This window comes from Patiria miniata, unplaced genomic scaffold, assembly GCF_015706575.1.
Source record: "Patiria miniata isolate m_02_andy unplaced genomic scaffold, ASM1570657v1 HiC_scaffold_7, whole genome shotgun sequence".
Classification (NCBI taxonomy): domain Eukaryota; kingdom Metazoa; phylum Echinodermata; class Asteroidea; order Valvatida; family Asterinidae; genus Patiria; species Patiria miniata.
Window position 1 is genome coordinate 15,825,517 of NW_024037074.1, and position 24,725 is coordinate 15,850,241.

The window sequence follows — 24,725 nt, forward strand, 5'->3', positions numbered from 1 at the left end:
TGATCTCAAACATAGGACCCATGTGTATCTGCATGCTAAGAAAACAGTAGCCCAGTACCAGTGACAAGCAATGGCCATCACACAACACTTTGGCCGGTGACCCGAGTTTTGCTTAGCAAATGTGTGAGCTAAGAAGCTCTGTAAAATCGACCCTTGCCAAACCAAACGACTATATAAAAATGATGAAAGTTTTGATATTAGTCACATCATTGAATTTGTTGAATTTCAGATCACTAATATTTCATTTCATTTAACACAAACTGATATCTTTCTTTTTTAATTGAATACAAATCTTGTGACTTATGTCAATCTTGTGACTTGTTTGGCGGGATGGCAGTTCATGGACACAAACCTATCCTCGGTTCCAATTACAAAGCCGACGCATTTGTTGAGAACATGTACTAGTGGAGGGATTAACCCTAACTCCCCAGCATGATTTAGTAGGAGCCATACCCATCCTGGCAAATTCAAACACCATATGGGAAACTGCACGCACACATATTTCTGACTTAGATCAGGTGTGCCAACCCAATGTAAAAGACTGTCAGTTTAGGGGTACTGTATCCATCCTGACAGATTTTTAAAAAAACATGTCGTTTGGGTTTGATGGGTTGAGTTCTGTTAGGGTTAATTAATATCCGGATTTTTAAAAATTCGGTTTAATTTCCACCACGTGTATTCGATTTGGATTTTAAAAACCAAAATTAAAAAAAAATTAAGCCTTAACACTTTTTTATGACACGGGCGAAAGAATACAACTGGAACTATCCCAATTTGCTCCATGGTCTCTGATTGTAACTGCATTCACTCGCTAGTGGTCTTCTTGGTACATGAATAGCCTGCCCGTTTGACTGATCAGAGAGTTCCCGCCCATTTTTTTCACCATTACAGCTCTGGAGCGCATTGCATGCGGCATCTAACTCATCCTTTTTTTTTTGCGGGCATGACTGTGAGCTGAATGGAACGTTCCAGTGAAATCGGATAACTGTTACTCGGTTTGAAATATTTTAGGATAACCGGATTTTGAAATCTCTGATTTCTCCCACCACCAACAGGTGCATTTTTAAATTCCAGCCACAGATGTTGCAGGGCAACTGAACAATGTGAACGGCTTTCTCTTACCCTAAAAATGTAATTTCAGTTTAGCTTTCAGAGAAAAAGTAGCAATGTAACTTCAACCGACCAAAAGGAATTTTGGCCATTGAAATTTCAAGTGAAGAATTTGACATTTTAAATTTTAAAGGAAACAAAAAGAAAACACCAAGTACATGTACAACATAAAAAAATTCTAAAATTTAAATTTCATAATAAAAAAAAAAAAGCAGTCCTTGTACAAATAAGCCACCGTTCCACTGTATTGTTCAACAACATGGAGTGCTTCTGACAAATGAACATGTGAAGACAACCGCCGTTAGATGAAAGATTAACATCCGGGAAACAGCATTCAGTTCAAGAGTTGACGCGTCCCGATGGCAAGTTGGTGAAGACATTTCGGTTGCAGCATCCAAATGTTGTCATTGCAAAATGATGCCGAACATTCCATTTCTATGGCTGAACACGCCATTCCATGATGCCTAAACACGCAACTCATTCGGAGGCCATATTGTATCTGTTCCTCATCGTGTTACTGCCCAGCGAGCTCCCAAAAAATAGTGCTCAATGGTAGTTTTTTTTTAGTTGTCAACAGGGCCTACACTATTCTCAACTCTAACACCAGTTCAGTTCTCATCAGAATCGAGATCCATGTTATCATCACTGAAAGCCTGGTCTGTCGCTGTGTTTTCACTGAACAAAGAAACAATCAAATAAAAAAGAAAAACTCATTTTAAAATCATATTTAGATACTTTACAACCACAAAATCTACACACAAAAAATGTGGGCCTGATTTAGCCCATATGTTGGCGTAATGGGGGTAATCCTATAAAATAGCACTGCCCCGCTCACAAATGAAAGTGAATCAGTCATTGAAGTACAAGACGACACTAGGCTGGCCCCTCTGGGACCAGCAAAAATTAAGAAGTAAACATTTTTTTGGGGGGCAGAGTCTAATAGTAAAAATGCTTATCTTTACAACGGCAAGTACACATTGGTGAATATGCAAACTTACCCCTTAGAGTTGTTGCCTTCTTCCGTATCTTCATCTAGATCCATGGGCTGCTCGCCGATCTGATCTCCAGACATCCCTGTTGACCTCCTCCTGTCTCGTTTCTGCTCTCTCCTCTTCTCCCCAGACCCCTTGGGTTTCTCCTCACCTCCGTCCATGACCAGCCCTGGTATCTGGAAGCCTCCCTGGCTGCCAAAGATCTTCTCTAGCCTCTCTGAGAGGTCTCTCCTGCCTTCTCCTTCCTCATCGTCTTCTTCGTCTGCCTCCCCCACTTCCCCCTCCTCCACTTCCCCCTCCTCCACCTCATCTTTCACAGCAAAGGCATCCTCCTCCTTGTTCTCAACATCCTTGGGTCTCACGTCATCTCCAACTGTTCTCTTATTGTCCGTCTCATCTTCAGTTCTAACTGGCTCAGGTTCTGGAACCGATTCCTCTTTTGGCTCCTCAATTGGTTCCTCTGGCAGTTCCTTTGCTCCAAGATGCTCCGAGTCTTCTGCTTTGGGGAGTTCCACTGGAGGGTCTGCCAGGGCACTGAACGCCTCTTCTGTTGGAGTATTGGCCGTTGCCTTAGTGTCAGCATTAGCCGTCACCTGATCCTCCACATTGGTTTTACTGGGTTCATCCTCCGGAGTTCCGTTTTCTTGTATTCTTGGCTCAACGACAGGCTTCATATCTCCTCCTGTGTTGTCTTCTGCTGCTGTTATGTCTGCAGTTTTTATTTCAAATTTTGAAGGAGGAAACAGAATTTGTGAATGTATGTCAAAACTTGTAAATACGGAAACCTAAATCATGGTGAAACTTTGTTAGACCAAAAATTTAGAAGACTTTTAACATTACCTACATTAAAGCTCTTTTTCATTGGGATGATAGTGCGGTTACTTTCACCCGACCATGGTAAGTTTGTTCTGTCCTTTTTTTTCATTTCTACTTCAGAATAAGTGGCTGTGTCTGCAGTGATAGTTAAATAAACACGGCTTTAAACTAAACACCAAAAGGAAAATTGTAATAACAATAATAATACTAAGCAGCACACTTTATCAGTAAAACATCCAAAGTGCCAGTCAAGATGGACAAGACAAATCTCAATGCTATAGTTGGGATGGGAAGGCCAGTCAGATGTTCTGAGCTGCCGCTGAAAGAGGATGATGCCCTGTTCTGCTGTTCTTGTCTGAGATCATTGAGAAGGGAGCAGTATTAAACATGGGAGTATTTTTGTCAATTTACCAGTTTGTTCCGTTATGTGTTTCTTCTCTTCAACGCCACCAGTTGTTTCTTGCATGAGACAGATAGACTTCAGCTTGTTGTAGAGATATTCAGCCTTCTTGCGAACTTTCTCATCCGGTTTATACTTTCTGACCTGAAAAGGAATCCACCAATGGAAAAGATTATGGTTTTTGTTAGTACAGCATTCCTAAAGTCGACTAGTTTTACAGTTCACGTGACTAGGCATCAGTAAGGATGAAGGAAAATAAGGTTTGCTCATAACTGGGTACACCTAGGTACCACAATGGTTAAAGCCTGTGTACATCTGGGTACCACAAGGCTAAATGTTGGCTGCGTCTAGAATGACATCTAGGTTCCACAAGAAATTATCTACGTACTTAAAGGTGAAATCACGGATGCTTGAGGGTTAAATTTAGACCCTGCGTGTTACCTTCTTAATTGTCTGAACGAAGTCTTTGCTTTTCCTTAAGACGCCTGGTGTCAACGTTCCGCCGAGGTCATCAATTTGAGCCATCACTGCCAAGCTCTTGGCTGGATCCTAAGGAGACAAGCAAAGATAGCATTTTGCTCATACTCACCTTGCACAAAAATGAGGTGGTTGGTACAGGCTGATTTTTAATGAACCCTCATTGGACAAGTTGCGTGGGAACAATATGACATGATTGGCTGTCTAGCCTGCATACGAGTCAATGCCTGTGGTTGATCACTAATATATGTCAGCTCAATTCGATCGCAAGCACATAGCACACTATGCTACAATTCCCAGTGAACTACATAGCTGCCACAAATCGGTGCACATTTAGACAAAATTTAGATAACAGGTTCTGCACACTATACATGTGTAAAAGTGTGCGTTCCTGTCTTGTATTACGCTCGAGGACAGACACACAAAGGGAGAACAAAAGATCCTTTCAGTCCTCGAACGATGGTGCTTTTGTTCGAAACTGTCCTCGATCGTACGTTTACGTGCTTAGTCTACGGGAAAGAGTTAAAGTACAGGGACAAAGGGAAACACAATAGGTTGTCCTCAGGCGTATAGTAAAACACGACTGTACGTGCATGCTCACGTCTAGTTCTATACATTGTATATATTGGAAGTTGCTACTTACCGGGTGATCCATACTTAAAGAGACTTTGAGCTCTAGATGCAATCTTTCAACCGTCTCTTCCAATTTACTAAGTCCTAGAGTGGAAACAACAAACAAACAAAACTATGACTACCATTACAAAAGGTGTTAGTCATCACTGGCGGATACATACCAAGATAACAATGAGGGTCAAACAGTATAAATAAAAAATGACAAGAATGAATTTTGAACAGTTATTCTAAGGTCCTCAATATTTGGCATTTGAAAACCAAAAACCTTTCTCTTTATTTTTCCTACAGATTTTAAATTCTTTTAAATTAAACATGCATCTACAGTAACTTCCGTGGATCTTTATTTGGAGAGAATGCAAAATTATAAGAAGCAGTAAGTCAAGGCTTAACCCTAAGGTGCACCGAAAGCCTCGTAAAACCTGGAGTAAAACCTGGAGTAAAACCTGGCGGTAAACCTGGAGGTAAACCTGGAGGTAAACCTGGAGGTAAACCTGGAGGTAAACCTGGAGGCAAACCTGGAGGCAAACCTGGAGGTAAACCTGGAGGTAAACCTGGAGGCAAACCTGGAGGCAAACCTGGAGGCAAACCTGGAGGCAAACCTGGAGGTAAACCTGGAGGTAAACCTGGAGGTAAACCTGGAGGTAAACCTGGAGGCAAACCTTGGGGCAAACCTGGAGGCAAACCTGGAGGCAAACCTGGAGGTAAACCTGGAGGTAAACCTGGAGGTAAACCTGGAGGTAAACCTGGAGGTAAACCTGGAGGTAAACCTGGAGGCAAACCTGGAGGCAAACCTGGAGGCAAACCTGGAGGTAAACCTGGAGGTAAACCTGGAGCTTAAGTAACCACACATACAATTTCAGATTACTCAGGCCTACCTTTCTTCTTTTCCGGTCTTTTCCTCTCCAGCTTGTCCGGTTTAGATATCCTACAGAAATGTGAAAGAAATTGCGCTTTGATCAAAACTGGAAAATCGTCCATCTTAGCAGCACTGTGTACTAAATAAGAGCAGCGCGAATAAATTGGCTGCAACTGTACACATTTCTTTCTAAACAGTAGTTTTTATTATGAACCATTGTAAGATGTTAACCTAAAGTTTACTCTGCTCTTGTTCTTAATAACTGCTCAACTCTCCATGCTATCAAGCTTTATTTCTATCATTCTATTCCACATTTTTTTTTGGGGGGGGGGGGGGGTAGCTAGGCTATTTTTATCTTACTCCTTGTCATTGCTCTGCTCCATGGCTGCTGGTTTCATTTCCTCTTCTTTCCTTTGCTGTGGAAAAGAGGATAAAGAAAAGGATTTTATTTAGAGATACCATTTGAAAAAGGTGTAATAATTATGCTCCGATAAACACTGATGCTATTTGAAAAGATACAGAGACTAAAATGTTCGCAGTGTTACTAAAAACACTGAATGATACACAAGACTCTGGGTTCTCTTATCATTGGGGGTAGAAATTGTGAAAAAGTACCTTGCACAAGGACACAGGCAATGTGATTGGGATTACATCAGCATTCTGTCACAATGTCAGAAACCTAAGCCACCAGGACTACAGACAATTTTTGGTTATGTTTGATCGCCTAGTTTCACTTCCCCGAGCATGAACAATTTGTGGTTGCATCTGTGAAAATCAAGAGCATCTCCTGATTAGACTAAACAACACCCTCAATAAGAAGCAACTGTGACTGACCTGCTCTTCCATCTGTCTCTGCTCCTCTTCCTGTCGTTTCCTTGCCTCTTCTCGTCTTTTCTTGGCCTCTTTCTGCCGCTGTGCCTCTTCCTCCTCCCGCCGTCGTCGCTCCTCCTCCCTCCTCTTCTTGGCTTCCAACTCCTTTTTCTTCTCCTCCAACTTCTTCTTCAGCTTCTCCTCTTTCTTGCGCTCTTTCTCCTCCTGCTTCTTCCGCTCTTTCTCTTGCCTGTCACACACGTCATTAATAAATGTAATGAATAACCCCTTGTGAGGAAACAAAATCGTGTGAAAGGGCACAACTTTTGGCAAAGTCCCAACTTATAATTGCACTGACTCACTGATCTCTACCTTTAATTGCATAATCCCTTGCTAGCTATATTATAATATTCCTGCATCATAAATTAAAAACTATAGCATAAAAAATCAAAAGCAAAAACAAATACACACCCAAACACAAAAATTTGAAACACATTCCCTACCTTTTCTTGTCCTTGTCCTCTTTCTTCTTGAGCTTTTCTGCTTTCCGATCAGCTGGATCTGTCTTGGACCCCTCCACGCTCGGTTTATCCACCTCATCCTCCTCCTCTTCATCCTCATCCTCTACTGTCCTGGGTACCACCTGCTCCTCCTTTACTACTTTCGCAGGTGCCTCATTGTTCTTCGCTTTTTTCTTCGTCTCCCGCTTAGGTTTGATGGTCAGCGGTGTCTCGTCAATGACAAGATGGTCGCTGTCGTCATCGCTGTCCACAAGCCGTCGTTCCTCATCCTCGCTCTCGACGTGCTTATCCTTGGACTCTGAGGAGCTGCGCTTTTTCTTTTTCTTCTTCTTCTGAGCCTTCTCCAGCCGTTCCATCTCCTCTTGGAGGCGTTCCTTCTCCCGCATCAGGCGATACTGCTCCTCTTGCTTCTTCTTCTTCTCCTCCTCAATCTTGGCCCGGCGGGCCTCTTCCTGCTTACGCCACTTGGAAACATAGTCGCTGTCGTCTGATGAGGAGTCTGAGCTGTAAAATTCAAACAAGGCTTTGTTGCTTCAGGTTTTGCATGGGGAGAAAACAGCCTGGAAGAATGTGAAGTGACCGTCTCTGAACAGTGAGGCGGTCCTGAGAAACAGAGGTTTAACATATCAGTCAATATGCTCAGACCATCATTAGTATCTTAACTCCCTAGAGAAAATTTAGTTAAAAGAATTCAGGCATTTCCACTTATAATGGCGTTAACACCCCCGGTCCTTTTAAAACCACCAGATACACAAATCGTAAACTTCTCCAACGCCTGTAAAAACACATCAAACTTGATATATAATGACAAAAGTTATATCCTATATGGAAATCATACTTTTGCAAAGATGTCAACACCCTGGAAATCTCTTCTGCACATCAGAATTTTAATTAATGCCAAGTTTTAGCGTTACAGCTGTCTCAGCAAAGCACAGAAGCGTAATTAAACTTACCTGCTTAAGCTGATGCTAAGTTCTTTCTTCGGAGCTGGCACGCTTGGGGATTTTTTCTTGGTTCTGGGTGCTCTTGGCTTTTTCTCTGCTTTAGTACGAAAATTCATAACTCAAAAAGTCAGAACTCAAAGACACTCAATAAAACAGAGTTAACGCTATTCAGAATTATGACCTTTCCAAATTCACTACATCCTCACACATACGTTGAAATCAGATCCAAAAAGTGATGAGTCAAAAATGAACGAGCATAATCAATATTGAGCTTGTAACATGACTATCCGCTCCGTTCACAAGTACCCCCTCACTGGCAAAGGAAGTACAGTTGGGGGTGCGCGGCCACTGCGTGTACATAGAACAAATCCCCTGGTGTACGCGCGTCACACACAAGGAACGGTGCGCGTCAACCAGCGAAATGTACCGCCCATGGGACGTCGTTGCTAGGTAAAAGGGCGCCCTCTTTTGGTAGCGCACAGAGCTCAATGTTTCACTAGAGGTGTCTGCACGTTGCTATTCATGCTCAGGCGTAAGTTATGTCATGAATCTCCCAATCACTAATGGACTTCGCCCCGAATTTGCTCAATGTCTCACCTTTGGTTCTGGGTTTCTTGACAGATTCTTTTTTCACCCTCTCCTTCTTGGGTTTCTTGACCACTGGCTCATCATCACTTTCGCTGTCGCTACTGGATGCCGCCTTCTCCTCCTCTGACTGGCCCGCCTCATCTTGGTCCTCCTCGCTGCTCGAGCTACTCCTTGCTCTGGACTTCTTTCTTTCCCTTGGCTTGGACCTCTTGGAGTCCTTCTTTTTGCTTCTGCCACTGCTTGGCTTCTCTGGAACAAACTCCTGATCAAAAATTTACAGAAAGAAGATTAACCCTCTTACACTGAGAAGTTACATCTTAATTTTCAAAACTGAAATCAAGTTGGTTTGAATGCTATCATACCTGAAATTCGTAGCATTTCATTGCAAGGTATTGGCAATTTTTGTTGCAGGTTTATAAACTGTCAATGTGATAAAATTTTAATCTGTTTTTTTCCCTTCACTGACTTAACGTCAAGACCAAGCAAAGTAAGCTTGTGATTTTTTTTTATAACTATCAAACTCTCCAAAGGGAGCATTACGTTTGTGAATGGCAAAGCCTAACACTTACAAGGTTCTACCTGGTCAGTGGTTTGGTCCATTCAGAGGAGCATGTCGCGAAACAAAAATGCTAGGACAACAGACTCTGAGCATGGATAGTAGACGACACTACATGACCACCACTCTGGTTCACGCGTGCAGGACTCAAAGTACGCACACCTGTTTTTCATTTGAATGTGCACAAATCCATGATTTGTTTGTATCAGCACCAGGGGCAGAGGGGTAATGGCATTCAAATCGTTGGATTCACCACAAAGTGACAAATACAATTGTACATGTTTTGACACAACATGACATGATGGTTCGTAAATGGTCAAAGTGCCTGCTGAACTCTCTCGCTATCATCTTTACGAGTGTTCACGAACCCAATGTGTTACTTACATCACTTTCATCTGCTTCCTCAACCTCCTCCTCCTCTGACAGCTCTTCGTAATCTGTCTCTGCCTCATCGCTAGACAAAGCCTTCTTCTTCTTGGAGGATTTCTGGGATAAGAAGGTATTACAATTACTCAAAGGTGTGAGGGCATACTAATGTCATATTAATTGTTTCAAAATTTGTACAAATGTGGTTTGTACTAGTTCCACGTGTAAGTGTGTATTCCTGAATTGAAATTGGAGGGTTGCTGGTATCAGTAATGACAATTTCGACCGAGCCCGCTGTATTCTACCTTTGCGGTGTCTACACTCTTTTTCCGTTTCTTTGCTGAGGCAGTTTTCTCCTTGGGTTTGATTTTCTTGGCCAGGGGTTCCTCCTCCTCCTCTTCCTCCTCGGATGATTCTGGCTCCGCTTCTCCTACTTCTTCTTCTTCTTCTTCTTCTTCTATTTCTTCTTCCGAGGTGGAAGGTGGTTGCTATAGTAACAAATTAATTTAAAACAAAAAGTAGAAATAGGAATTTGATGTTGACGTTTGACATTAATGTGACCGATTAATATAGGTTTTTAAACTAGGTGTGAAAATCAAAATTTAGGTTGTAAAGGTTTTCCAAGCTCCAAAATGTAGGCATTTACAGGTTTTTAGGAAGCAAGACTGTGCACATTTTCAGCATGAGGTAGCAGAAATATAGTGAATTGCTTACATCAAGTTCTTCACACTAGATAATAATCAATTGCATGCAAACTGCCAAATTCTGAAGCACTTGTACAAAATATCTTAGAGGTAGGCCTTTATAGACAATGTGGTTATTTTGGAATTATTTACTAAACTGTGGTAAAATGTCTGGAAAAAAATTGTTGAAATGTATGTCAGAATAAAAATATGGGTTTTTATAGGTTATATAGGTTACTAAATACTTTAACAATCAAATAGGCTCCCAAGTTGAAATGCAGGTTTTTTTTAGATTTTATAAGTTCTAAGGTATCGCTGTGATTCTGATCTCTGTGAATATGAGCTCTGGCACATTAAAAGCAATAGACCCACACCAAGATCTCAAGAAGAATATTCAACAGTTTTTGGGGTTTTACCTGCGCGTAAAGATTAACATCAGGATTGTCAATGATCTCCTCTAACCCAAAGTTGAATGCTTTGTGCTTCTTGTGAGTTTGACCATACTTGTGTTTGTACTCCTCATATGGGAACAGGTCCTTGGGCAACATGAATGCACTGCAGGAAAAAAAAACCCAACAGAATGGAAAAGACAAATGAAGAAAAAATTAGGAAAAAATTATCAAGTACGTTAAAAACCATGCAGTTTGAGGAGTCACAATGCTTTGCTTTTTACAGCTGACTTTTGACATCTCCAGTTAATATAGACAATGTGACATTTGTTTACAAATTAGATGTTGTGATCACATGGCGCCAACTTTCAGCAAATGGTTCTCTTCTGCACTGCATCTCTACCTCTTGAAATATGAACGGTTCAAAAGTGTTGACACATACTATTTAACGTTGGCCAAATAACATGCAAAAATAACATGGCCAAAAAAAAGGAGAAAATTGGGAGATTGCCAAGTTACGTCATCATAAGTCTGGAAATCTAGGTGTGATAGTGGTTGGGTCAAGTGTTCTGTGGTTGCAGGTTGAAAACAAATTCAAGTCAATTTCTTTGTTCAAGTTTATGGTGATTAAAAAGTGATCCTGATTAGTGTGTCTCTGTCTTTGTTGTTTTATTTGACAAGAGCAACAGTACAGACATTTCCCCCAGAAATATTGTTGTTTTTTTATCTGCAAATTCTGAATGCCCCAGAAGCTTAGAATGAGGTGAAGAGGCACTTACGTCTCATGCGTTCCATAGAAGAAGATGGGGAGTTTATTTGGAGGTGGTTTGACAGCACCTTCGGGTACCATGTCAATCTGAAGACAAGAGGGAGAGAGATATGAGAACATTTAACAGATACCTTGTTAACTCGGCAGTCTCATGCAATGATGCAGTGCCTGATTCAATCTGATGTGAAAATCAAACTGAGCCCAATCTTCGTGGCTGTGTTTACAATCAAGGTATCTTTACTATGTTGGAATATTTTACGCCAATAGTAAGCCTATTCCCTTAAATCACTTAATGACTGCCTTCTCATGCATCTACTAAGGCCGAGCAACAGAAAAAAAAAAAGTTTCTCATCCGGGCTTTTTAAAAGAATGAAGGAGGCGAGTGTTTTTTTCCTCCAAGATAGCAGATTGATTCTTCAATTTTCTGGACTCTTTTGCTGCTCTACGAGTAAAACTTCTGGATACACAAAACCATTTCAGGAAATTATTAAAAATGGTACAACTACAAGCCATTAGTAGCAGCAGACCACACATGGGAGGGGGTAGGGGTCGGGTCGGGAGACGGTACATGTAAGGGGGTGAGGAGGCGGGGAGGGGATGACAAGCGTGTGGAGGAAGGGAGAGGCATATAGGAGGGTGCTTGGATTGAGCCTTACCCTGGCAGGCCAGTGAGGCCATCCTTTCATCTTGGCAAACACTTTGTCTCCCGGCTTGAAATTTCTGCCTGCCATGGTCTACTTTGGTCTAGCAACAGATCTAGAACTGAATGGCATTAAAATGCAAAGTGTTAATCACAGTATCCTGCTCTGCCATGTCTGCTCCTTTTCAGTACGGAAGAATGAACAATCTTGAGTTCAATGATGAGACTGGTTTACAAACATGACATAGAAAATAGAAGTTTACCGAGGTGTAAATATTGAAATATTCACCGAGATTCAACCCATGTTCCTTTGGCATTGGCATATACATCCTATTGATAAAATAATCACAGTGGCTATCGTTACAGCAGCTGCAACGTGATTTTCAACTGTTATCGTTATGCCATGGCAGTCAACCGTCTGGTTCCCTGACCTAATAGTATTCAACGTCAGGATTTTTGGCTGATAGGAACCAGCCAAGTTGAGACTATCAACCGAATGGTCAGTGATGGTTCTCGGACATGTCGGAATTTATTTCCAAACAAATCCTCCACTGACAATGACTGATTCAGTGATTAGCCAACAAAGAAAAATGAAAATTGAAATCTACTTAAATTTTAATTAAAAGAACGATTTGATTAAAAATATAATAATATTGAAGAAAACTAGGCCCTACTTAAAAAATAAATAAATAAATAAAAAACTGCACAGCGCGGGTTCGATCTTGGAATCTTCAGCAGACTATAGGGCCTAGGTCGAACGTTTGAGCTACGGACATGACGGAAGCGACGGGCAGTTTTAAATATGATAGGGCCTAGGGCCTATAGACTTGCAATGGTGTTTTGCAATGCCGTAACGATAGAAGTTGAAATTGCATTACGGCTGCCGTAACGATAGCCGCGGCGGCTGTAACTGGCTGCTGGCTGCTTCGGCCGCAGGCAGCTGCACTTGCCACTGCTTGCGGCTGCAGCCAAAAACTAGTTCAACTTCTGCAACTGAACTCCAATGAAAAACTGCAGATAGTCCAGGTAATATGCACGTAAATGCACTGTTTCCTTCTTCAAATATCCAAATAGATGCATATGCTCATCGTTCATACATACAAACCTGTGAATGCGCTGAAAAGATGAGCCAAATTGGGTCTACGTCCCGAATGTTTCGCGGGAAATTACATGCAACTGCAAGTTAAGTGAGTGAGCAGATCGTGCTGAAACATACTATACCGTACTCACTAGATGTAGTTCAGTGTTTTTTGTATGGAGTGCAAATCGCACAACAAAATCGTGGATGTAAAATAACACAATGTTTATTTTTCCCAAAGAAAGAGCTTTGTATTGTACCTCAAACTGTTCATAAAAATATGTCTTTCACATTAAGAGGTGTTTTTTGATGTTTTATCTGGGAAAAAGTGACCAGAAAGCAAATTTAAAAAAATGGGAAAAACCGGTGGTACAAATGTTTTGGAACCCAAGAGAAAAAGGACTGCCTGCTGATAATTATGACTGGCGCCCTGTAGCTTCACACGATAACGTGTGGCTAGCTTGGGAACCAGCGCAAAGTAGGAGTGTTGGACGCGCCGCTCGATTGTGCATGCAGTTAGTCGATCGATGTGTTGACAAATCCTGTTGATGAGCACAGATGCCAGCGGATTTCTGGCCTGATAAAGGGCCATTTAAGTTGTAGATTGAGTTTACTGTTTTTTCAAGGCGGTAAGTTGAAGAATATTGGGAAATGAAGTGGTATTTTAAGCCGTAATACCGTGACTAGTTGTAGGTCTACGCGTGCATCACTGTGTAAGTTTGACAAAAATTAAAGCTAGCTAAGTTAAGTATGGCCGGCTGTGCTGTGCACAATGGTGCACCGTGTTGTTTACCTGTAGCCCCGCCCACACATGGGTGTCAATGATCGGCGGCGCTATGTCATGTATGTGTAGTGTTCATGTAGCCCACATGCATATAGTGGGGCCCCTCTTGGGAAAGAAATAGAATGTGGAAAAAATGTTGCAACCTGACGCCACTTTTTACTTCATAATATATCATCTAAATGAAGGTCATGGTTGCAAAAATGATGATAAGACTAGCTTGAGTAACTCCAGCTGACATGCTCATATTCATTCACATGTAGCGCTGGAGGCATAACCTGTTCGTTAGCATGTGGTAGGGCCTAGCAAGAGACCCTAAAAAAATGGCCTCTCAAAAATTGTTCATTTTTACCTCTAATATCCCACCCCAGAGTTCATTTACATACCTCATACATTCAGCAGTCATTTACGAAGCCTAATGATCGACTTGAAACAGACCACACAAAAAAATGTGGAAAAATCTTGACGATTTCGGTGGCTTGTCCGTAAAAAAAAAGGCCAGTTCCAATGGCTGTCGTCCATTTTATTTTGCTAATTATGTAAATGTATGCATCACGTGATGACATCGAAAAAAATCTGCGCGCGCGATGTATATGGGTACCACACCGCTTTCAGGCGCCGCAAGTGAGTTCAATTTTTGTCTGGTGCGTTGTCGCGGAAAGCAAGACAACGAGAATGCTCTCCACGACAACGCACCAGACGAAAATACTTTTGACTCTCCGACCATAGACTTTCAATTGTACACAATCGCTGAAGTGGCGTCAGGTTACAACATTTTTTCCAAGAATGTAACTGATGCCACAATTATATGTGCTCGTGATGTTTCCTGATGGATGCTTTGCCAACTAGGTCGATTTTTTTCATCTTTTTTTTGCGTATCTGTACTGATTCGACCCATGTTTTGTCACGCACCAGGAACGTGAGTATGTCAAGAAGTACCAGACAGAGTTTAGGGGCATAATGTACAGCAGTTTTTGAACACCGCAGACATATCGTATGTTTCCCTTCGTAGGGGAAAGATTTCCATACGTTGACATCACCTACAGTGTAGTCCGAGTAACTTGGACCCAACTTATCGCTTTTTAAACATTCGGACATGGGATCGCCATACCATGCCCAAATGTTAAAAAGGCGATAAGTTGGGTCCAAGTTACTCAGACTAGACATCACCTGGCACCCTGTGCACAAACCCTATTAGACTGGTCTGAAAATTTCAAAGTGTTTACTCAGTAAATGCTTCAATATTTTCCCTGCAAAATTTGACTTTTTAGGACATATACAGGGGTGTGAAATCAGCTTTAAAGCTGATTTCAGTTTTTTTTTGTTTTGGATTTCAGCTTTTTTCCTAGCTTTTTCTCTCACTTGCTGTGTACAAAAGTATATAGGAGATTTCTAAATGTCAGTTTTTTTACACCTTTTTCAGCTGTTTTCAGCTATTTTTATCAGTGGTCACTCACACCCCAGATATAATATTATACATGTATTATCACTTTCTGATGAGGGAAACATTTGATAGGCCCATAAGTGGTAACACATAGCAACCGATGAAAACTGGTTTGCAAATGAATATAGATGTTTTTTTAATGGATGACGTCAGCCCGCCCACGCCTAGCCCCATAAATGTGGCTCAAATACTGGACTTCCTCCTTATATAAGGGGAAGAGTTGATTTTGACAATAAATGGCATGTTTGACGAAATCAAAATCAGGACTATTTTGTCACTTCATGTTCACAATCTAGGCCAGTATGTTAAAAAAATTCCCAGCAAATTAATGATGTTCTTCAAAACTTCATTCATAGTTTTGTTGGAATTTAATAATACCTACTCCCATATCAGAGATCGGGTCATAAAAATGTCACTTTCATCAGCCATCTGCAAAATGCTTTCAAACAAGATTCAGCATTATTTGCCATCTTCATTTGCAGGTTGTGTTAATTATTGTTTTCATCAAATTGTTGTTTCTTATAAATTGATTTCCATAACTTCCCTTAAAAATCTAAATCTTACAATCTTTCCTCAACACTCCAGTCTATTTATGTCCAGTAATATAAAGTGGAATTCTATTCTCTTAAGAATGGGGTGCTTCAAATCACAATCGCCATTATTGTGGCCAGTGCGTCTCACCCCTGTATGTGTGTATACTCGACTACATGTAGTGCCAGGGTCTACATACACTCAACTAATACACAGGGCCCCATTACCAAAAATGTGAGGGAAACTTTGATTTTGAAAGCTGTTATTGTTCAAAACAACCTGTTTTGCAAATTTAGTCATTGGTGATTTGTTTAAGCACAGTTTCTTGGAGGAACAAAAGTCAGTAACAAAAAAAAATATTGCTCCCATAAGGTACCAAAATCTATTTTTTTATCTGGAAATAATAAAGCCAAAAAAATATTTCTGCTTCCAATTACATGGCATTTGAAAGTAGGGTAGGTAGGTAGGGAATATTTTGTTTTGGCATTTTTGTGTGTGTGTACAGTCAATGGTAAAATGTAGTATTTGATGGTTTTTATTTTTTCCCCCTAATTTCCCCCCTGTCAAAATAGGGTAGGTAGGGAAACCAAAAGCAGAACTATTTTTTTTATCCTAATGTCATGCAGAAATTTATATCCTCACAAAATGAACAAATGTCTCATGGCATTTTATACAATGTCGCGATTTTATCGTAAATCTGCAAAACAAACAGGCAGCACCACCTAGGGCCGTTTACACTCCCAGTGCGTCAAATATCTATTTTGTAACCTTGTATCTCACGTCGGTGGGAACAAATCTAATTTTCCTTATCCTCGTCGCTGGCAATTTGGTCTATTTTCGGGCAAAAACACTTCACTGCTTTTCCATTGGCCGGCTTATGTGGGATGACAAAAACGACAACCTACAAAGCTAAGGCTGATTATATTGATCTGTCTTCTACCTATTGGATATAAAGGTCAGACAGTCATTTTCAGACGTGTGTGTTTACGACTTGATGCTGCTGTATTGGATCGCCAGCATATAGTGTCGTTTTAAAAAATTCTCATTTTTGCATCTGTGCATCATAATTTTATGTATTGATTTTATTTTTTGTAATGAAAAAATGGTTGATTTCCTGTGAACACATGTTAGATTGAAATGTCAAAGCTATTCAAGTGTGCATACTATATTTTTTTTCAGAAATCTTTCACACCAAATTTCACACCAATTGTTCATGTTACTTCTATTGTGTATAATTTATGTTTCATGTGTTAATATTTTAAAGTCTTCATCTCTGAACACATGAAAGAGTATGCATAATGCATACATTTACAATGTGTATGTTCATGAATGTAATGTACGTTCATGTGTGGAAACAATTGACAATGAGTAAGATTTGAGGCTTTGCATGGTGGAGATACTAAATAATGAAAGGTTTGCGGAAACACCATGTGCGAATAATTTCTCAACTAAGAGAATGGTTCTGAAAAGAACCAGAGGTATAAACTCGACATTCCGGTCAGTATGCTCTGACTGTCAGTATGCATCTAAACCCTAACCCGGAACATCAAGTTTATACCTCTGGTTCTTTTCAGAACCATTCTCTTAGTTGAGAAATTATTCGCACATGGTGTTTCCGCAAACCTTCCATTATTTAATTGACAATGACATGTTAACAATTTGGTATCATTTTTCCCCCAAAAATTATTAGAATATCATGGCATCTTTTAACATTGTACATGTAGTGATCCTCCCTATAAAAAATCGACTTTGAAGTTTGTTAAAAGAAAGAAAGAATTTATAAGAACTGTACATGTGTACAATTCACGATTGGTACCTTATACACACGTATGGCACAGCACTGGAGTTGTTCATATCATGTTTGATCATGATGTACATTGTACATATGTACACTTATGTATTGCAATGAAATTGTTCATTGCAATTATTAACTCAAATCCACTGTGTAGTGCAAATTATGCTTGAGCATAATGCTCATACACAAAAATCAATTTGTAAAAATCAATTGAATGTGTGTCTGCCTCTGTTAATGCTTTTATGCTTGAATTAATTGTCATACATGTACATCGTAAATGCTCAATGTACTGATTTAAATTGTAAAGTACATACATGTAGGTCTCTAATTAATGTGTCTACTTGTTTGTTATGTGATAGAGTATCAGAAATTGGGGACCATTGTTTGTTGAACATATCCCCCCCCCCCCCAAAAAAAAAAAAAATTGAATACCCTGTACTACCGGTACACTATTTGTGGACCCACACTTATTAAAAGTTTTCCAACTGTAAGGGTAAAAGAAATAAATGTGGAAGACAGTGATCAATATATTTACTCCCTCTAAAAAGTAAAAGTGCTGATGGATTTGTTTAAGAGCACAATGTACATGTTTTAAAAATCAACTTTTAATTAATTAAATAATATTAATTGTTAATAATTAATTAATTTGTATAGCGCAAATTCTAAAAAAAAAATTAAATTCAAATGCGCTTCCTGTAAAAATTCTTGAAATACACTAAAAAATACCAAAATCACGATGTGGAGAATTAATGAATAAGAAATTTTTAAATCAAGACATTTCAAAGACCAACAAAATGTTAATCATTAAAATATCAAATCAGAAAGGCATACACCAACTTCAATTAACACAGATAAAAAGCTACAGACAAGAAAATCAACACCCCGAGCCGTAACCCCACCCACCGTCGCAATGAAGATCAGTAAAAGGCCAATTTGAACAGGTGAATACAACTTATAAAATGTGAATAAGTGAATAAAACTTTGGTCGGCGATACCTGCACTTCATGATTTCTGTGTAGCCTGTTTCTAAACAGTGGACCTCATAAATGCACCACCCAACTTAAATTCAAACATTGATGTCTCAATCGGAAATCGAGAACCACACCAATCTTTTAGTAACAGATATTAGCTCTTGGCTTTGGGGTGCTTGTGAAAACTCATCAATGACTTTGTCAAATTAGCATACAAATTGTCGCCGGCTGATGCAACCTGAATCCTCAACTCTCTTAGAGTGGGTAACAGCATCCCTCGTGCACCTTGAGAAATAAAGAAACCCAGGACTGCTAAACACAACTTGTATCATGGCGAGAATGTGTCACTTAAGCTTAATATCATTGATTCGGGGATTCATTTGCTTTCTACACATAGAGTACATACATGTACATTTCTGCTTCTGCTCAATACTGTGCAATCACCTCTATTCGGCGGTAATCACGCACAGGTTAAACCCATTTACTTGGGTTATGTGCTGGTACATGCACATTTTTAGGTTTAAATGCCACTACCATACTACTAAAGCACATGCGTTCATATTCATGTGATGTGAATTCATGCGATATGAATTCATGCGATATGAATTCATGCAAAGCGATTGCCACTACCGTTTTGTTGCCGCGGTTGAATAGGCAAGGGAAGGGAAAGGCAGTGAACCAGAACGGATGGAGGCACTTTATCATAGCCACATCATTGCATCTGCTGACAAGTTGATTTCCTGGCTATAACTCAGTACACCTTTGACAACTCATTATGAACTGCCTTACATTGTCAGATTGGCATTTGTGCACGTACACTCGAACGTGAGGTGCATGAGGCATGTCGGGAGTCTTCCCATGTTTGTACATGTACATGTAAACATGTACCGGTACGTGTCTTCTGCAGATTAATGTTAATGTAATACATGTACTTGCAATGTTAGTCTGACAACAAGAACGCAGTATCCGATTTCAACTTGCCACACCCCTACTTTGCATAATGTGCCTGAAAACAGTGATTTGATTGTTGGGGGTCCAAAAGACAAACTCATCATGTTCATAAAGAAAACGTCTCAAAATGTGGTCACATGACCTTTTCAGAATCCCTTACGGTTAACACATTGACATTTATTCAGTGGTAAAGCCAAAGTTTTCATGCATACCCCTATCGCTTGCATGTAAAATCAAAACAAAACTGACATTGTACTATGTAAACAGCTCACAATAATTCATCAAAATTGCTTGATCTTTACTCTGAGGGCAAGACGTGTGTTGTTTGTGAAGTAGTCTGGAGATCCGACACTATATGTGACACAAAAGTGTGCAGCAGTTGCTGGCTGGTTGAAACAATTTGATTAAGATAATAAGATTGAACTCTTGAGTTCATGGCTCAAGTACCCTTAAACATTTGGGATTATGAGATGATAAGTTGTGAGTAGAAGAGATCCCATTGTCTGGGATGGGAGAGACGGTTCAAGGAGGAGAGATGCTTGAAGCATCTTGTATCTCAGTTCCCAAGGGAGTTCCCGTCCGCCATCTGTCGCTTCTGGTTTCCTCATCTGCTTGCTGGTGTTTGAGGGGAATTGAATCCCTAATCATGTTTCCTGAATGCATTAAGAACTGGGGGTCTATAATGTATACTTAGTTTGTACATACATGTATCGGTGTAGTACGTACATGTATGGTTCAACGAAACAAAAAACAAGTTATAATAGGTGTTGACATGTACAATTGTGGTTGAATAATTGTCTTAGAACTTTAAAGGGCCAGGGCCAGATACATACATGTATGTTCACATTTTATTGCGTGTGTTTATGGTGTAATTCGAGGACACACACATGTGCAACATCATCGGTGAATTGAGGACAGGAACCAAATCGAGAAGGACCTTGATTAGAAAACATGTACAACACCATAAACAAACGTGTGTCTAGAGTAAATGTTGATTGTCACATCACTGTACACACTGCATGGATGTGTATATTTACATTTTCAACTCCTGTACATTTCGATAAGTGTAGGTACCAGTACCAGTATGGCTTGTACGCGTACATAGCGTGCTGTGCAGTACATCTGGGAACCTCCTACATGTACATGTATGTACACGCCCACTTTATGGTATCCGGGATACCAACAGGCTCCTCTTGGAGCTGATAAGCCATAAGATCAATCTCCATCTTGTTTGGCTTGAAAAGCGTGGGGGAGGGTGGGCTGATCTGAGGAACGCATGGCCTACACATCTGGTATCTATATGACTAAATCTTCTTTTGGGGGGCAGGTTTTGCACTACCTTTTCAAGGTGCCTTGTCAAAAATTATATTAGAAACTTGCCCTCTGATTTTGGTATCAATATACCTGACAGATGAATTCATGTCTACAGGTACGTCACTGTATGCAACATTTTGTCAAGGGCCAGAGGAGCCCACAGCTCTTAAAACATTGTTTCAACAATGTGCATCTGAGGCTGAAAGTGTTCAATAATTCTGCTTTACTGTCTTGCATGCCTTTCTGCAGTTATAATCAGGCTGCCCCCACCCCCTCCCCCCAAAAAACCCCAAAACAACCATGAGTTTAAAAAACTGTACTGTGCCCATTAGATGGTTAAAAATTTATCTGGCTTAGCATTGTAAATCAATTTATGTGTATCTACACATGTACATGAAGTAGCTTTTAAGAGTTATACAGTATTATTATACAGTCTGTCAATTGTTGCATTATCATACAGTTTTCTACTTCAGTGAACCTGCGTGCGTCAAAATACATTTGTGGCGCACAAACATTGAAGCCTCGAACACCGGAACGCATTAAGCAGTGGCTTGAAACGGCCTGGCATTTTCCAAATTACAGCTCCTTTTTTTTTGCGAAGGGGCGACAGGGCTGTATCTGTGTAGTGATTGACTAATGCCAAGCTCTTAATGTTTAGCTGGCCTTGGTTGGAATGCATGAGAATGATGACGGTGTTGAATCAGTCGATTAGGCTTATGGGCTGCCGTCCCATTATGACATTAATTGTTTCTCTTAGGGCTTCTCATAATATGTGCATCGTGTTAAGAAATATGGCATTTGTTGTTTCCTTTCAGTGCGGAGTTGGACCGTGGATAAAAGCATCCCGCGACAAAAAAAAAAGAAGGAAAACAAAGCTAATCACCGGGAGCACACGATACGAGCATGGGCGTCATAATGGGAGTGGGCAAGGGGGGAGCACTTGGTGTCCCCCCCCCCCTTGGAAAAGCAAAAATATAAGAGAGAGAGAAAAAAAAAAAAAATGAAAAAAGAAACCGAGGGGCGAAGCATATTACTGTTAATTTAATGTAAATTTAACAACTGAAACCAAAGGAAAGGAGCCTAAATACAATATATGCTATGTATCACGGTTTTTAACAAAGAGTCGGGTGATGTCTAACACCCCCTCTCGATTTTTCCACGGCCGGTGATTTTTGCCTTCGCTTTTGGTGAGTGTTTTGCCTCCTCTAGAAAAAGTCCTGGCAACGCCCACGAATACGAGACACACGTTACAAGAATTCATCTACATGTGTGTGCTATATTTGAATGTGATTAATATTACTCTTGGTGATTGCACAACTATTATTATTGGATAAAAACGTATCAAAAATATGAAAAATCTCATATTTCCTTTCAAAATAGTTGGTGCTCTTACAGTATTTGATTTGGCGTTTTTTAAATTAAATATACTGTCCATTGTTATCTTCAGTGGGACATAATAATACAATATACGTGCATTGGAATGCCTTGAGGGAATCAAGTTGGAAACATGATATAGATGTTGACAGCGTGAGGGGATCCCAGATGATAGTAGCTGAACGGCACAAAAACTCTTGTAACTGCACACAGATTACAAGCTTAGAAGCTTATCCGTCCCAGATTACGGAGTAAGCCTATTTTTTTTTAAACAGATTATATACAGCAGTACCGGTAGCTCCTTTTACTTTTAAAGACCCGTTTTTCAATTTAGTGTTTTTCTTCCAATTTAGCAAAAACAAATCTGCTGAAGCCGAGTAATGGTGTTTTACTCTTCTTTTTTTTTTTTAATGGAATGATAAGTGGTCAGGCTTTTTCAAAGAATTTTCAGTTGAGCGCTCGTGGTTTACCAAATGAACAATTCTTTGGCGATTTCGCCTTGGTGCACTGGGGTCAACCCAAGTTCAGAGACTGTCATAATTGGGTATTTATAATTTGTATAGCGTGGGGTGCCCTTGGATTTAGAACTAGTGCGTGTACCTTTTTTTTTCACAATTTCAATTTCTTTTTGATAGTATGTAGACAAAACTTTGTGACAAAACTTAATCTCGACCACTCTCACCACACCACACCACACCTCCAGTTTAAATTTCCCAGATGGAATATTTTGGAGGACTACCAACCAAGGACCAAGTAGATGTAACAACGTCCTCAGTTTACTTAAATAGATTCATTTTGAAAAATTTAAATTAGAAGTTCGTTTTGTTATTCGGCAAAGCGCGTGCAATCATTGGCACGACGCACACGCGCGTGCGGCTGCTATAATTCGTCGGATCGCTGCGCAACATCGCGTAGCTGCAATCCAGCTCAGCGAGAACGTGTCTCGGACGCTGAATTCAGGCGCAATTCAAAACATGATTCAGCAACTTTTGATTTGAAATTGAGATCCTAGAATGTTGTTTTTCTCGGAATACACAGCTGAAGCTGAGCTGAAACTTCATTAGGTTAGTTGTTCAGTACCCTTCTTTAGATTTTGAGCACTTTCGTTGCTTCAAACGAACAAAATGCACAAATTACAAATGATGGACTATAGCTTTAAGCAGGTGACAACGAGCCATCTGATTAACTGCAATGATGCTATGGATCATGCTATATGCATATTAGTTTAAAATTTTTTCCTTTTTGTCTTGTACACCCGTTCATTTACTTGTAGATGTACGCGTAGTATTACATGTAGCTACTGTTACACTGCATCTACATGTACGGGCATGATACATGTACATCATAAAGGACTATCCACAAATTAGCAATTAGATAAAATTTACATTAAATAAATTTTGTAAATAGATATGAATAAAATTATATAAATTGCAGTCAATCACCGTCAAAACTATCAAAATCTAAGTTAATTAGAAAATTTGAGATTCTGCACGTGACTGCTCAAAATTGATTGCGCTCGCAGTTTTTGTGTCAATCTCCTCTGTGCATCACGAACCATTGTATGTTGTGGAGATTCACACAATACACGTATTGCACTGAAGAACTTCATGAGTTTAATAATGATAATAATAGTAATAATAAAGGATGCTTCTTTAACATTTAATTACCGGTAAGATCAAAGTGCCGTACGGTTTCCATGGACACTGATCATCTTTTATCCCTCTGCGTATACACCCTACAATCATGATAGACATGTATGGAGTACACCCCAGGGAGAATTATCTACCCACGTTCTCCCCCCTCCCTCTCTCTCAATAACACCATGGGATCCACCGTCTGTCCGACTGTACACGTAGATCCCTTCCGCACTGATTTTTAATCGAGGACGGCCTAGCGACACTAAACAGTGCCGAGCCTCAGGTGTATAAGGGGGGATAGGTTATGTCTACACCCTTAGAATCAAGGCCCTTCTTCGTGTGTAACGCTGTGCTTGAAGTCCACACACGCCTTTGTTGTGGTCTAGGTAATTGCTTACGTACGGTATGTCTATTGGATGTGCGTTTTTTTGGGGGTGAACTTTGAGCAGACGTCTATACTATGGAACAGTACTTTGTCTGGCAAGTATTATACGTGCATGCATTCGTGGCAAATATTGAACTAAATGTATGTGTACCGTACATGTAGCATACACTATGTGAATTGTAAAATGTACATGTTCAATCTAGGATACATTGTATTTACGTTAGTGATTTCATTGTATGCACATGTTTGTACATGTACTTCTCTGGCTTCCATATGTTTGTTTATGAGGGGGGGTCTTCAATTTTTTTCATTTATTTCCTACAACATCCACCAATAAGAATGGCAGTAAACCAAAACGTTGTTTTTAAATGTGACATTTTATTTTTCGATACAAATGCTTAACATGCTTGGTGCGAGCCCCTTTAGCCGGGTTTTCTTTTACCCCAAAGTTTCCTTAAAAGCACACTCCTCATCAATCCAGTTCTTATCTATTTATTGTAAACAATTCTAACTCAGCATCAGTGTATACCCTGCATAATCTATGTGCTGTCTTTGATCAATCATTGACCTACTCGGCCCTAATGCCCAATCCTATGCAATTTGGAAAAATTCATTTATCATTTACACTGTTAAGATGATCAGCTTTAAAACATTATAAAGGGAAGATTTATTATAAAGTACAACCCATTCTTCATATGGAATTTTTCAAGGTATTGCGGAGTAGCTGCATTATTAAAAATGGCATCAAGAGGAAGACATTATTGGGGGGGGGGGGGGAGAAAGCTGAGGGCATCAGTCCTGACGATGACAATATCTGGAGTCTTGTGATTTATGTCGCGGGTGGTGAGAGATGTTCTCGGTTGATGAGAGCTACATGTACGGTTTGTTTAACCTGCAGTCTTCAACCAGTAAAA

The 24,725-nt window shown here is 40.0% G+C and overlaps 2 protein-coding genes across 4 annotated transcripts in view; one reads left to right on the forward strand and one right to left on the reverse strand.

The window, feature by feature from the left end:
- Positions 1-1,335: 1,335 nt before the first annotated feature.
- Positions 1,336-13,325, reverse strand: LOC119745820 (hepatoma-derived growth factor-related protein 2-like). 3 transcript variants are annotated; one of them, XM_038222442.1, is made up of 17 exons: positions 12,656-12,827; positions 11,567-11,672; positions 10,921-10,997; positions 10,169-10,307; positions 9,375-9,557; positions 9,088-9,189; positions 8,157-8,409; positions 7,569-7,653; positions 6,598-7,119; positions 6,119-6,344; positions 5,645-5,700; positions 5,304-5,353; positions 4,439-4,512; positions 3,760-3,867; positions 3,330-3,462; positions 2,109-2,811; positions 1,336-1,785 (listed from the first exon to the last, which is right to left on the reverse strand). In XM_038222442.1, exons 2-17 carry the CDS (start codon positions 11,639-11,641, stop codon positions 1,719-1,721), a joined length of 2,853 nt encoding a protein of 950 aa, XP_038078370.1. In that variant the 5' UTR covers positions 11,642-11,672; positions 12,656-12,827; the 3' UTR covers positions 1,336-1,718. The 3 variants fall into 3 exon arrangements, with proteins under 3 accessions (XP_038078370.1, XP_038078368.1, XP_038078369.1); XM_038222440.1 differs by having other exon boundaries at positions 7,569-7,656; positions 12,656-12,825; XM_038222441.1 differs by lacking the exon at positions 12,656-12,827 and adding an exon at positions 13,307-13,325 and having other exon boundaries at positions 1,719-1,785; positions 7,569-7,656.
- LOC119745823 (ras-related protein Rab-27A-like) overlaps positions 13,100-24,725 on the forward strand; it is a 30,509-nt gene continuing 18,883 nt past the window's right edge. The window contains exon 1 of the mRNA XM_038222446.1: positions 13,100-13,257. The gene's annotated coding sequence lies outside the window, so the exon portion shown is untranslated. The remainder of the gene's footprint in view (positions 13,258-24,725) is intronic.

Bases quoted from the DNA above. Each gene is read 5' to 3' on its own strand.
- LOC119745820 (XM_038222440.1), bottom strand. From the start codon at position 11,641: ATGGCAGGCAGAAATTTCAAGCCGGGAGACAAAGTGTTTGCCAAGATG. The intron at 7,120-7,568 runs GTAAGTTTAATT...TGAATTTTACAG, and splicing joins CTTAGCATCAGCTTAAGCAG to CTCAGACTCCTCATCAGACG. The intron at 5,354-5,644 runs GTAAGATAAAAA...ACATTTCTGTAG, and splicing joins GAGCAGAGCAATGACAAGGA to GATATCTAAACCGGACAAGC.